The following is a 14,413-nucleotide window of genomic DNA, read 5'->3' on the forward strand; positions in this document are numbered from 1 at the left end:
GTTGACTGACCTGAAGGATTTTAGCTAACATCCTATAATCACCGTCTTTTGTTCTGTAATTAAGGCCATTACTGTCGCACCACAGGAGGTTGTTGTTTTCCATTGAGTTTAGCCATTTAGTTTCTAGTTAGTTCTATTCAGTTTGGACTAAGGGTCATTTGACCCTCTTTCGGGAGGGGGGAGCTCAAAATTTCTGGGACTTCTAGTGTTAATGCAAGCATATATACAGTGTGAAGGTTTGTGTGAGGTCCATCATACTGTGCGGAGGGCTGTGTGGGGGCCATTATACTGTGCGGAGGGCTGTGTGGGGGCCATTATACTGTGCGGAGGGCTGTGTGAGGTCCATCATACTGTGCGGAGGGCTGTGTGGGGGCCATTATACTGTGTGGAGGGCTATGTGGGAGCCAATTATACAGTTTAGAAGGCTACTGGGAGACATTATACATTGTGAAGAAGTGTGCTATGTGTATTATTCCAGGACTGTGATTTCATCATGATAGTTATTTCACTTTATTAAGTGCCCATGTTCGGTAATATCTCTGTATTATGCCCATGCAGAGATATCAACATTTGTCTATATTATGACATCATCGTGTTTGTTGACCCAGTGCAGTGACGTCACTTCCTGTTGAAGTCAGTCTTGGAGACGTTGAGCTCCATTTCAGGTTTTTCTATAGGCTCTGTAATAAGTTGACACATAAAACTTATATAAAAAAAGTTAATGTTAAAGTTAAAGGTTTTCAATCTTTCTTTTCCATTTCCAGTTGACACAACAAGTCTCTATAAATCGTGGGAAGAGACAGACAAATATTGGAAGGTTATTACTATTACTGGCTTATTATCCTTAAAGTCATTTGGAACTTGTAATGACTATTTCCTTCTTCACCAGGTGGCAGAACAATGACGGCTTTGGATCCACCTTAACGGTTTCAGTTCCCAACCCTAAAGCAGGTTTTATTCCCGAGTGAGTAGAGATCCGCGTCTCTCATAATGCTTGAGTACTTTAACAATTAAAGACAACCTGTCAGAAGGTCAAAAGTGTCCAGTATTTGCTCTTGTTTTATCCTGAGTATTATTTTTTTTTCTAAATCCCCAATATGGTTCCAGAAATCTTGCTCTTTTTACATATTGCTACTGTTATGCCTTCAAGGCGAGCACAGCATTAGTGGGTTCCTAGGACTGAAAGTGCCATTTACTTGCTTGGAGGAGAGAACTGGACCAGTTGTCGAGTCATTAGGTGCACCGCTGGTAAGCAGCCGGCAGAGGGCAGCCCCAGGGGATCTGCAGTACCTCGGCAGCTGGCGACACGTATACTATACAGTCTCTTGTAATAGAAACAGCAGCAGCCTGTATCGTGGATTCGGCTAGGATGGATGGATGGATGCAGTAGCAGTGGCCGATAAGGATACTTGCGGCAATGGGTATAGTGGTAGGCGACTGGCATGGATATTTGCAGCAGTAGTAGGCAGCAGACTTGTAAAGCACTAAAACACAGATACGAGTCAGCAGCAGAACACAGCACAATGACAGCAGCAGTACAATTAGACCTGAGAACTAGCAATGTAGGAACTCGTTGCCCATGCACCTACCTAAAGGGGAAGGTGCCTTAAATACCTGAAACCTCTCAGCTTACCTGAGAGGCACTTCTGGGTCAGGGTGCACTGGCTCTTTACTAAATGGGGCATTGCCACGTCTGCATCTTATGGACATTCCCAGGAGGACTGTGTGGTGTGTGCAGGCCCTGGGAGACAGCAACATGAACTGAGGATGAGGCAGACACCGCAGGACAGCCAGGCAAGGGAGAGACCTGACGTCCCGACAGGAGAAGGGGGCAGAACAGCACAGGGATGCCAGTATGCTTATCAGTTAATTATGCAGAGCAGCCTAAAGTCACACCCCAGAGGATCCATTGAGACAGGACCCCTTGTAAAAGCCATAAAAATTAGCATTAATAAAAAGGCTGACATCCCTGTAAATGTAAGGCAGAAATTAGAACCACAAAAAAGGCATACTGGGGAAACTAAGTAAGAGAAAAAATTGTCCACTTTTGACCTGCTGACAGTTAATCTTTAAGAAGCATTTCAATGAAATTAATACATCATTTTGTTTTTATTTTTCTCAATTTTCTAGTCCCAAAAAGCCAGTAATGAAGCGGCCAGGAGGGAGATTTAGAAAAACAGGAGTTCAGTCCACAGATCCCCCTCCCAAAGGCGTTCCTCTAAGATTTAATTTCAGAGCTATGGCCAATCGCGTGAGTTACAGGCTATAAATGAACTTGCAGTATATGTTGGATTTCCTGTTTCAGCTACATCTGAATGAGTTGTGATGGTCTAAACTTCTTAGCATTGCAATACATACCTATCCTCAGCGATCAGGGCAATATGCACAGTCAGTATTTCATCAGCACCTGTAAGCCAAAACGTGGAGTGGCTTCAAAATGCAGAAGAGGCGTGACTTTTTCTATTAATGTTAGATATAAAACCATTCAACAAGGCTATGAACAAAAAAAATATACCAAAGCTTTATTTTATATATTATTAAAGTAATCACAGATGAAAGTGCACACAATTGGGAAAACACATTCAATATTATTGTTATTATTATTATTTATTATTATAGCGCCATTTATTCCATGGCGCTTTACAAGTGAAAGAGGGTATACGTACAACAATCATTAACAATACAAAACAGACTGGTATAGGAGGAGAGAGGACCCTGCCCGCGAGGGCTCACAGTCTACAGGGAATGGGTGATGGTACAATAGGTGAGGACAGAGCTGGTTGCGCAGTGGTCTACTGGACTGAGGGTTATTGTAGGTTGTAGGCTTGTCGGAAGAGATGGGTCTTCAGGTCCCTCATGAAGCTTTCCACGGTAGGCAAGAGTCTGATATGCTGAGGTAGAGCGTTCCAGAGTATGGGGGAGGCACGGGAGAAATCTTGTACGCGATTGTGAGAAGAGGAGATAAGAGGGGAGTAGAGAAGAAGATCTTGTGAGGATCTGAGGTTACGTGCAGGTAAGTACCGGGAGACTAGGTCACAGATGTAAGGAGGAGACAGGTTGTGGATGGCTTTGTATGTCATGGTTAATATTTTGAACTGGAGTCATTGGGTGATGGGAAGCCAGTGAAGGGATTGGCAGAGTGGCGAGGCTGGGGAGTAGCGAGGGGAGAGGTGGATTAAGCAGGCCACAGAGTTTAGGATAGATTGGAGGGGTGCAAGAGTGTTGGAAGGGAGGCCAGAGAGCAGGAGGTTGCAGTAGTCGAGGTGGGAGATGATGAGGGCATGCACTAATGTTTTTGCTGATTCTTGGTTAAGGAAAGCACTAGAGCTAGAACAAGACGTGGCACTTATATATATATATATATATATATATATATATATACACACACAAAAGCATACTGTGATGCTGCGCTCACTGAATGTATTGGGGGACACTCGTCTGGCAGGAGGACAAAGGCACGCAGGAGCAATTTGTCATTTAAACAATCCAGTCAGTTTATTCACTTCTGGATAAATGGTCTGTGTAAATCAACCATAAGCCATACTTTTGATTTGCATAACATAAACGGTACACAGTCAGTAAGTGAAATAGCTTCCCGCTCTCTGAATTAGCTACGTAATTATACACACAGTTCATGCACTGGCCTCAGCCAGTACAGTCCCATTTTTCTAGGGTGTTATCTGTCAGTAGGTTTGCAAGCTGTCAATCTGGCTCCATCCAGTCCATGGAGACTGTCACACTGGGCTCACTCCCGGCCATTAGACACGCTCCCATTTAATGGCTCTTGCTGTTAGTCCAGAGCCTGCAGATTCTGCAGCTCCCTGAAGGTTCAGAGCTCTCGCTAGCTCTGCATGCAAAGAGCTACTGCATTATGTGCTCTAACCAAGATGGCTCCCACCAGCACACAGAGATCATGTGACAAACAGCCTCATTAAAACACATTAGACACACCTATGTATGGGAGGTATGTGGATGGTCAGTCCCGCCCATCACTTCTGACCATCCAATGAACTCAGCCCTGAATGTTTAATAAAATCCTCATGGAACTACAAGTCCCAGAGAAACATTCCAAGTTTAGATCGTAGAGGATGTCTGCCTCTGCGACACATTCCGGCCATTTACAACATTGCCAGTTGCTATATCACAATACACAAGTGTGTGTGCTGAGTAATATGGTGACAGATCCTCTTTACTTGTATTGTTCTTCTCCTATGGGCCAAAGACAGTGGTGCAATTAGAGTCCTATGTTCCCCAGTGCAAAATTTGGGCATGTTGGTCCTATATATGGGTACCTGTAATATTGCCCTCCATCCTGGCCCGTTTTCTGTAATATTGTCCTCCATCCTGGTCCCTTTCCTGTAATATTGTCCTCCATCCTGGCCCCTTTCCTGTAATATTGTCCTCCATCCTGGTCCCTTTCATGTAATATTGTCCTCCATCCTGGCCCCTTTCCTGTAATATTGTCCTCCAACCTGGCCCCTTTCCTGTAATATTGTCCTCCATCCTGGCCCCTTTCCTGTAATATTGTCCTCCATCCTGGCCCCTTTCCTGTAATATTGTCCTCCATCCTGGCCCCTTTCCTGTAATATTGTCCACCTTCCTGTAATAAGGAGCCAGTGACTCTAAGTGCCACAATATATTTCAGTTGAATGTGTGTCCTGCACTAAAAATGGCACTGTCATTGACAGGCCCCATGACTCTATAGTTGCATTCATACTCTCTGCGACCTCATTTGTTATGCCCAGACCAAAAAACCTTTAGGGTACATGCCCACTATCAATGTTTACAGTGTTTTGGCTGCATCCAAAATGCTGCGCACAGTGGATGGGATTTCTATAAATCCCATGGCCACTGCATTGCGGCTTTCTGAGCTGCAGCATATCAATTGTTTGCTGTAGAGTCACAAGAGTCCTCCGTGGGGAGAACACAAGCGAGAGACTGCAGCACCCCGAACCCTGATTATGGGCACGGGCAGCTGCGGTCTTTCCTCTCAGCTTGCTTGACAGTGTGGTGCTTTCATTTGACATAAAGGAATATACACACCGCAGACAGATAAGCTTAATAGAGCAGAGTAGGTAGAAAAAGTATATTGGGAAAGTGTTAGTTAGGAATAGTTAGGACAAATGAAAGGAAGTCACTTTAGTAATGGGAAAACTCTTTTGATCCATCTAGAATGCAGCAAACAAGAACGTCAGCAACACGCACCATAGTCATCTCCAAAGTAGATCTTCTGGAAAGAAGGGTACTGCACAGATTCTTATCACCCTACAACCAAGGGAATGAGACCACCCAGGTTGGGCCCCCTTTCTCCAAGGTCCTATAGCTGTCATATTAACTGCTCTATGGTATGTGTGTGGCATTTTACTCAGTGAAGTTGTGAAGATCCAATCCATAAAGCTTGAATAGTAGTAGCACTGAGTGGGTTGTCCCCATCTTCGGAGGTGCCTCTTTAGTGAATGTCTTATATTGTGCCAAGTTTTTAGATTTATTTTGATTGATTATTCCTATTTCATTGCTGCACTGGAAAAGAAATGCTGATGAGATTTTGTGTATTTTTCAGACTAATGTCACATTGAATGATCGTTTTTCTACTCTCAAGATTAAAGGACAGTATACACCAGCGAGGAGGGGGGGACGGACGGTTGTGCTCGCTTAATATGAACTGCATGTGGACAGAAGAACCTGTAAACCTCTGCTGCTCTTCTCTGGGACTTTGCGAATTGAGACAAGTTACTTAATGCAGTGCGCCAAAGAATTACGGATCACAACTCCCATCATACTCATATATAATAAAGTTTTAAAGTGTAATGTAATTGTCTTGTTTCTGAATTTTTACATATTGGGATGAGGGATATTGTATGACTAATTTTATTACTGCATATGGATATATGACTCATTAAACGGAAATTAGAGATTAGTCAGCAATAAGCTGATTTGCTCAAAATTCACTCTATTATTAGCAAATTAGCTCTAACTATCCCTCAAGCGTAGCCGTGTATGTGCCTTGTCAGTCAGTGTCCGACCCTTTAATGAGCCTTGCAAATAGACTAATATTAGCCGCCATGGCAGATCCTATTAAAGGGAACTTGTCACCAGGTTTTTCCCATATAAACTGCAGCCACCACCACTGAGCCCTTATTTACAGCATTCTAGGATACTGTATAAAAGAGCCCAGGCTGCTCTGTAGAACATAAAAAACCCCTTTTATTATACTCACCTGTGGTTCGGTCCAATGGGTGTCGCTGGTCTTCAGCCGGCGCCTCTGCTTTGCTTGCGATCATCATCCTCCTTTCCTGCTCCGTGTGGATGACATCATCCACACAGTGTCCTCCATTGCACTCCTGCGCAGATTCACTTCTCTCTGCCCTGCTGAAGGCAGATCAAAGAATTGTAGTGCGCATACGCGGGCGGTCTTTGACCTTGTCCCGCTCGTGCACATTAGTTCTTTGATCTACACGGCAGAGAAAAGTGCGCAGGAGTGCAGTGGAGGATACTGTGTGAATGAAGTAGCTTACATCATCCACTCGAAGCAAGAAGGAGGACAAGGATCGCAAGGATCGCAAGAAGAGAGGAGGCACCGGATCAAGACCAGCGTTGCCCATCAGACCCGACCATGGGTGAGTATAAAAAAAAGCTCTTTTTTATGTTATACAGAGCGGCCTGGGCTCTTATATACAGTATTCTAGAACGCTGTATATAAGGGCCCACTGGTAGTGGGTGCAGCTCATAAGGGACAAATCTGATGATAGGTTCCCTTTAAATTTTGACATATTGTGGGGCTAGTTAAGAGGACAGCCATTGATATAAAGGATAGTTACCTACATTGTGAGATGTTTTTTGTTCAAGGAAAGAGCTATATTGCATATTTTTCCCATAGAGCATTGGCAATAAGACTCCTTACAATCTCATTAAAGTGTTTGTACCAAGCTGTTAAAGGGATATTCCTAAAATAATTATCTCCTTGCTGATTGCTTTAAAGGTCTGAAATATGAAGCTCCTAGCAGTCCCAAGGCGTACTTTCCGGTGTGGATTGCCTGCCAACCATGGTAATACCATACATTCTTGGCTATGAGTCCGACTATTGGGACTCCCTGGAATCCCAAGATTGGGGATCTGGAACCTAAGGGGTACTTTGCACGCTGCGACATCGCAAGCCAATTGTAGCGATGCCGAGCGCGATAGTCCCCGCCCCCGTCGCAGCTGCAATATCTTGTGATAGCAGCCGTAGCGAACATTATCGCTACGGCAGCTTCACACGCACTTTCCTGCCCTGTGACGTCGCACTGGCCGGCGACCCGCCTCCTTCCTAAGGGGGCGGGTCGTGCGGCGTCACAGCGACATTACACGGCAGGCGGCCAACAGAAGAGGATGGGCGGAGATGAGCGGGACGTAAACATCCCGCCCACCTTCTTCCTTCCTCATTGCAGGCGGAACGCAGGTAGGAGATGTTCCTCACTCCTGCGGCTTCATACACAGCGATGTGTGCTGCCGCAGGAACGAGGAACAACATCGTACCTGTCGCTGCAGCGAAATTATGGAAATGACCGACACTACACAGATCACCGATTTACGACACTTTTTTGATCGTTTATCGGTGCATCTAGGCTTTACACGTTGTGACGTCGTTACTGGCGCCGGATGTGCGCCACTTTTGATTTGACCCTGACGATATTGCAGTAGCGATGTCGCAACGTGCAAAGTACCCCAAGCAGGCTTTACACGCTACGATATTTCTAGCAATTGCTAGCGATATCGTACACAAAAGCACCGGCCCCCGTCGTGCATGCGATATCATGTGATCGCTGCCGCAGAGAACATTATCGCTACGGCAGCATCACACGCACTTACCTGGTCGGCGTCGGCGCTGTGACTGCCGAACAATCCCTCCCTCAAGGGGGAGGTGCGTTGTGCGTCACGGCGACGTCACTAAGCGGCCGGCCAATCAAAACGGAGGGGCGGAGAGGAGCGGGACGTAACATCCCGCCCACCTCCTTCCTTCCTCATTGCGGGCGTGATGCAGGTAAGGTGCGGTTCCTCGCTCCTGCGGTGTCACACACAGCGATGTGTGCTGCCGCAGGAACGAGGAACAACATCTATAAACAACCATTAACAATTTTTGGTTTTAGGACGACCTCTCTATGGTGAACGATTTTCACCACTTTGGAGGACGTTTAAGGTCGCTGGTAAGTGTTACACGCTGCGATACCGTTAATGACGCCGGATGTGCGTCACTAACGACGTGACCCTGACGAGAAAACATTAACGATATTGTAGCGTGTAAAGCCCCCTTAAGAGTTGAGCTCTGCAGCCATGTCCAAGAATGGAGAGGAGGTGTCCATGCTAAGCATCTGTTCCATTCATTGTAAATGGGACTGATGGAAATAGGCAGTTCCACAAACAATGAAAGAGTGGAGGCCCACTATATGTGTGGCGCCCTGGACAAGCCAGGTCGTCACAGGTACTACACCAACACACCCCACACCCCGGTTAGGCACACCGAAGCCAAACACAAAATCCTTGTTGCCTTACTCCAGGGGCTGATGTCCACACCAGGGGGTGGGCCAGGCGGTTGGTCCCGCCCACCGAGGAGTTCACAGTCCTGGAGGCGGGGAAAGGAGTTAGATCAGAGCAGTTTTGAAGTGAAGTGGTAGAGGAATCTGACAGCGTCCGGGTGTGTGGCCCGGATGGTACAGCAAGGTTGGCAGACGGTGGTGACCGTCTGCAGGTGAGGCCGATTGGAGTGAACCGAAAGGACCGTGGACGGGCGGTGGCCCGGCGGTACCGGACCGGTGAGCGAAGAGAAGCCAGCACCATCCGGCAGGGCTTACGGACCCCGACCAGGCTAGGAGTCGCCGTAAAACTGGTCAAATCTGTTAGCGAAGGGAACCTCCGGGGTTTCCCAGCAGTCAAGACCCGATTGAAGGCAACAGCTCAAACCATAGAGGGAAACACAGTCACCGCCAGGGCTACAGTTCCCAGGGCCAGAGCCTGCGGGCAAAAGGGGCTCCTTCGGCAACCATCCAAGCTGGGGAGCGGGTTACCGGTGGGAACCCATTGGAACCGTACACAAAACAGAAGGTGCAGGGAAAGGCAGTCACCATCAACCTGCCGGGAGGAGAAACACCGCAGCCGTCTGTGGGACCCGTCCATCCAGCCGTTTGTTTTACCGGAGACTTTGCATTCGTCATTGGCTGAGTGAGTACCACCGTGCCGTGCGGCACAGCGCTGCCCCCGCGACCCTGCACCTTACCAGGCCCCGTAGCCCGCCTGACCTGCCTCCATACCCCTCACCGGGCCCCGGGACAACCAAACCCCCTACCCACGGAGGGAAGAACCAACATCCAAGCTGCTCCCTGTCATCGCTCCCGGGATCCCCGTCCAGAGCAGCGGTGGTGTCACTAATCTCACCACAACCGTGGGTGGCGTCACGGACAATATCCCTAAACCCAAACCTTCCCCCTTTTCACTCACGGGCGAGGAATGCCGCTCGAGTCCCCGGGATCCGGCCCACCGCTCGAGCCACCACCGAGCAGCAGCCGGACCCGAGCAGTGGGTGAGCGCAGCGTCCCCTCCTCCGCCCGCGACATATGCACCTACTCCCCCACCGGCAGACACAGACAGAAATGGGCCCCTGTGCTAGAACAGTATATGGACCCTTTCGCAGTCAAATAGCTCAGCATAAAGCACAATTCCACTAGCATTGGAGGTAGAAATGGGCCCCCTTCCCCCTTGGGCCCCTGTGCAGCTGTACAGGCCGCACCAATGATATGTCCACCCCTGTGCTCCCCATTCAGGATATGTCTGCAGAGTCTTGCTTTCACGTTGGATCCGCAGTTATCATGAAGTTGTCTCCTATGTTAGGTATAGTGTATAAATTGATTTTTTTTGGGGGGGAATAACCGTTTAAACAATATTAATATTAAAAAGAAAGCAAAAGAGGCGTGCATTATTCAAAACAAGAGTCTAAAAAGGTGAAAAAGCAACATAAATGCACAATAAAATACAAATAGTTTTCACAGAAATGTTAAAAATCACTTGTCGCACTTAATTCCCAGCAGGTGGCAGTCTGGTAACGCTGCAGCAGAAGGTTATTGATGTAGTGAATCCTGTCCCTAGGATAGAAAATGTTACCGTACTAAAGAGCTGATGAATACCGTTACAATAAATCACCTAGAGTCCAGTGAATAGAGGACGTGTGACATAACATGAATGGATAAATAATCCATCACGTGTAATACCTGGCCTGATATTCCTCATGCAGATGCACTCACAAGGGATAAACCACGGCTTGTAGATTTGGTTAAAGGTTGATTTTTTTTGGCACCTGTGACTGGTGTCGGGGCACTCGCCTGGATTACTGCTTTTAAAATGCTGCTGTAATCATTAACAGCGGCATCTAAAAGCTTAAACTATTGTGATTGGAACTGTCATATTGCATTAGTTACTCTTGGGTGCAGGCTGTATGACACAGCCAGCACCCACACTCCATATATGCAATACTTATACCTGTACGGCAGATGCAACTGAACGGTTAAACATATTTTATAACCAAGATATTACCTATTTGTTAAATCAGATTCTTATGTTAAATTTTTTTTTATAATATTTCAATTTATATCACTATCCATACACAAAAATGTCTGGGTCACCAGGTAACGCCGTGTTCCCACCGTGGACAGTGCTGGTGATAGAGGACAAGTCGGTGCCAGTGGCTCTGATGAGCTCAGGCTCCGCTCATCCACTAGGCTGGATTTCCCTGGGACCTGCAGTACCCATGGCTGACTGTAGGTGGCGTGTGTCTTCCAGCTGACATTACCACCATTAAGCTACAGCCAGTATGAAGATACCACACCCTTTTAATTCCCCCTTCCTGTTTGCTGGTCATTGCCAGATATAGTTTGTATTCCTGCCTTCTGGTTCCCGCTCTGTTCGGTATAGTGATTCATGTTTTTGACCCCTGCCTGTTCTCTGACTATTCTTCTGCCTACCATTTTTGTACCTCGCTGCCAGTTCCAGATTTGACCTTTGCCTGGTTTCCTGACTACGTCCTAGTCTGCCGATTTTGTCCCTGTTCTGCATCTCCTGATTTGACCCTGCCTGACTACTATTCTCCTGTGAACTGTAGCCTTCCACAGGTAGTGATCTCCAGGGCCCTGTGTAATTCCAAATCCCTGTATAGGGGTTAAAGGGTTTCGGGGTTCTCAGGGTCCTGCTTAGTGAGCGGCTTCCCTCTAGCCTGTCCGTTACAGCCCATCTGAAATCTGTGGTTCCAGGCAGGCGTTACATAAACTGACCCTATGCCTAATTTTTGATATCTACTTCCTGGACATGGTTTTCATTTGTTGTGCAGAATTTGTCTGAAATTCTAATCTGCGCAAGGTCCAATTGGGGCAGATGTTATTTTGGAAGGGGAGGGGGGTGCTGTGACCAACATACACTATTCATAAAAAGTTAGGGATATTCGGCTTTTGGGTGAAAATGATGTAGAACATAAAAAGTTCACGCTACAGTGATATTTTATCATGACAGTAGGGCATGTAAGTAGAAGCAGCAATGGTGATTTCCTTATCTCAAACAATTTATTGAAACAAAAGCCAACACCAGTGGTGAATATACCCCCCAAAATATCAGTGTCACAATAACTGGTCATGTGGCCATCAATTGCAGCTGACAACAACGCCTCCTGCTGGTCACAAGTGGAATTATTGTCTGTGGAGGCATAGCACCCCACTCTTCTTGAAGGGCTCAGGTCATTGAGGTTCTGGGGTACAGAGTTATGGCCTCTACATCGCGACAGCCAATCCCATAGGTTTTCTATGGGATTCGGGTCTGGAGGAAGTGCAGGCCATTTGAGGTCTCCCAGTCTTCAGCAGCCATTCCCTAATGATCTAATCTTGGTGAGTTGGAGCATTGTCTGTCTTCCAGGAATATGAAATTAGGCCGGTGTTGTTCATGTAGACGCACAATGACTGGATTAATGTTATTCCAGGAGTAGGGGCAGTCACTGCATCGTTCACACAGTGTAGGGCAGTTCTGTATTGAGTAAACACACCAGTCCATACTGTAACACCACCACCACCAAAAGCTCTTCTGGTGACAACAGCAGCTGATGCAGAGCGCTCTCCTTGATGTCTCCAACATCGTTGGTGGCCATCATTTCTGCTCAACGTGAATCAACTTTCATCAGTGAACAGCACTGAGGCCACTGGTCCCTCGTCCAGTGTAGAAGATGCCGGTCCCTGGTGGTGTGGTCAGGTTTTCTAGCACACAGACCACACTGATGTAAACAGTTTTGAATAGTCTGACATGACACTTGGGTGCCTCTCACCTCCATAAATGTGCCTGGACTTGTGTGGCATTAATCATCTGGTTTCAAAGGGTATTGTTCACAATAAAATGGTGACCAGTGCGGGATGTGGCCAAAGTACGTCCACTTCTCTTTGTCGCTCTGTATCTCTGTACAACCTGGTGGTGACACTCTGTAACACTCTAAGCTCAGTGGGCACTTCCGTCGGAGAACATCCTGCATGACGCCTCGCAATGCTGCGGCTCTGCTGATCAAATATTAGGTGTCGTCTTGGTCTCATGATGTCAAAATGCGAACAGCATGATGAGGAGGACTGTTTAATACCAATTCTAACTGAGCCACAGAATTTATTGGGCGATTCATGGATCAAACACCTCTTGTGAATTTTGCCATTAAGCTCCTTGCTAGTGAACAGCAAGTTGTGCAAAAAGTACTAAAACATTGAACAGTTGGACATGAGCATCCAAAAGATTAGATAAGGTCACATTAAGTTCACCTGAAAAGGTTAGAGTGCAGTTTAGGATCATCCTGAAATTTTACCCAAAAGCCAAAAAATCCCTAAATAATGTACTGTATATTGTGAAAGGTGTATGCTGTGTTATGAACGTAATTTAGAGATGCTGTCATTTATAATCCTGTCTGTGATGATAATGAAACTGCTGAAAAGTCTTCCTCAGAGAAATGTAAGATTTTAGTATAAGATGTATTTTTACAGTATATAATTCTAGCTTTACTTAATTTAAACAATAGGTAATTTGGTAATTTTCTGATGACAACTTGCCTTTAAGGCTAGTTTCACACTTGGGTTGTGCGGCATCCGTCGCAATGCGTTGTGTGATGGATGTAACGGATGCGTTGCATATAGTGGCATAACTAATGCGACAGATCCTGCAATACAACGGAATCCGTTGTAGCTTTTTTTTTTCAACAATTACTCAACTGAGCATGCGCAGTTGTGTAATAACGGATGCGTCACAGGAATCCGTCAAATTAAGGATTCCGACGGATTCTGCCACCATAGGCTTCCATTATAAAAATGACGGACGCCAACGGCATCCAGCGCATTGCGCAGAAAAACGCTATGTTCTGCGTTCTTTCCGCCCGGCGGATGCAACGCAGCGTCGGCCGGCGGATGCAACGCAGAACCATCAGTCGCAATGCGTCGTCTATACAAGTCTATGGGAAGCAGCGGAATCCGTTAATGGATTCCGCTGTTTTCCAAACGGTGGATTGCGACTGAAGGAAAAAAACGCAAGTGTGAAACTAGCCTTAGAGAGCACTCCTACATTTCCAGACACATGGCTGTACACACATATATCACTGCAGCAATAAACACTATAGTGCTCTTCTCAGTTCCTAGAAAATGAATAGATTCTGAGGTCTGCCGGTAACAATAACTAATAGCTGTACTCATGGACCGTCAAATGTTTAGTAATTGATTTTTCTTCTAGTCATTTAAGATTTAACCGTTTCACTACTAGATGTTGCAAGCAGTGGTATCTAAAGGGTTTATCCAGTGCCGCTCACTTTTCCATGGGATGGCAAGTGGCGAAGATGATGTCTCGTCCTCAGATACCAGCCCAGGCACATACAATATTGACAGATATCGCGCACATGTCCTATATATTTCTCGGACGGGATCTTTAGAAGCGATGGCATTGGCGCTGCTTATTTCCCTGAGTCCTGACATCCAATCACACATTTTAGGACAGAGAAACAGTTGTGGAGGAGCAGAGCTAGCCATGGAGGGTATGCTTACTGAAAAGGGGAAGAAGGAACGTTTTTCAGCTTACCTGCCACAGGCTTGCTCCAGGGCTTCAGGTGCAAAGTGTCCACCAGACAGGCTAAGTCTGGAATAATACAGGCAATGGAAAAGGAGTGAAAAGGGCACAACACCAATGAAAAAAATATAAAAATCAAATATTTATTGTATTACATTAAAAAAAGATACACAAATTTTAGATTGTGTGCATTAGGGCAGCTAACGCGTTTCGGACCACGAAAAAAATATTTAAAACAGTCCTTAATCATAAGGTGATCTTGCCCAGCATATAGCTGAGGATATAAATGCAAGGAATGAATCAAATACTTTTTTAATGTAATCCA

At 46.2% G+C, this 14,413-nt stretch overlaps 1 protein-coding gene across 5 annotated transcripts in view; it reads left to right on the plus strand.

Moving 5' to 3' along the window:
* LOC142250462 (UAP56-interacting factor-like) overlaps positions 1 to 5,802 on the plus strand; it is a 46,175-nt gene extending 40,373 nt beyond the window's left edge. For 2 of the 5 annotated variants that reach the window (XM_075322646.1, XM_075322645.1), the window contains exons 6-10: positions 765 to 817; positions 890 to 964; positions 2,131 to 2,251; positions 5,173 to 5,293; positions 5,561 to 5,643. In XM_075322646.1, the coding sequence (XP_075178761.1) occupies positions 765 to 817; positions 890 to 964; positions 2,131 to 2,251; positions 5,173 to 5,283 (360 nt within the window). In that variant the 3' untranslated portion in view covers positions 5,284 to 5,293; positions 5,561 to 5,643. Of the gene's footprint in view, positions 1 to 764; positions 818 to 889; positions 965 to 2,130; positions 2,252 to 5,172; positions 5,346 to 5,560 lie in introns of all 5 variants that reach the window. The other 3 variants (XM_075322648.1, XM_075322647.1, XR_012725191.1) reach the window with 2 other exon arrangements.
* The last annotated feature ends 8,611 nt before the right edge of the window (positions 5,803 to 14,413 follow it).

Source organism: Anomaloglossus baeobatrachus, chromosome 9, assembly GCF_048569485.1.
Source record: "Anomaloglossus baeobatrachus isolate aAnoBae1 chromosome 9, aAnoBae1.hap1, whole genome shotgun sequence".
Taxonomy (NCBI): Eukaryota; Metazoa; Chordata; class Amphibia; order Anura; family Aromobatidae; genus Anomaloglossus; species Anomaloglossus baeobatrachus.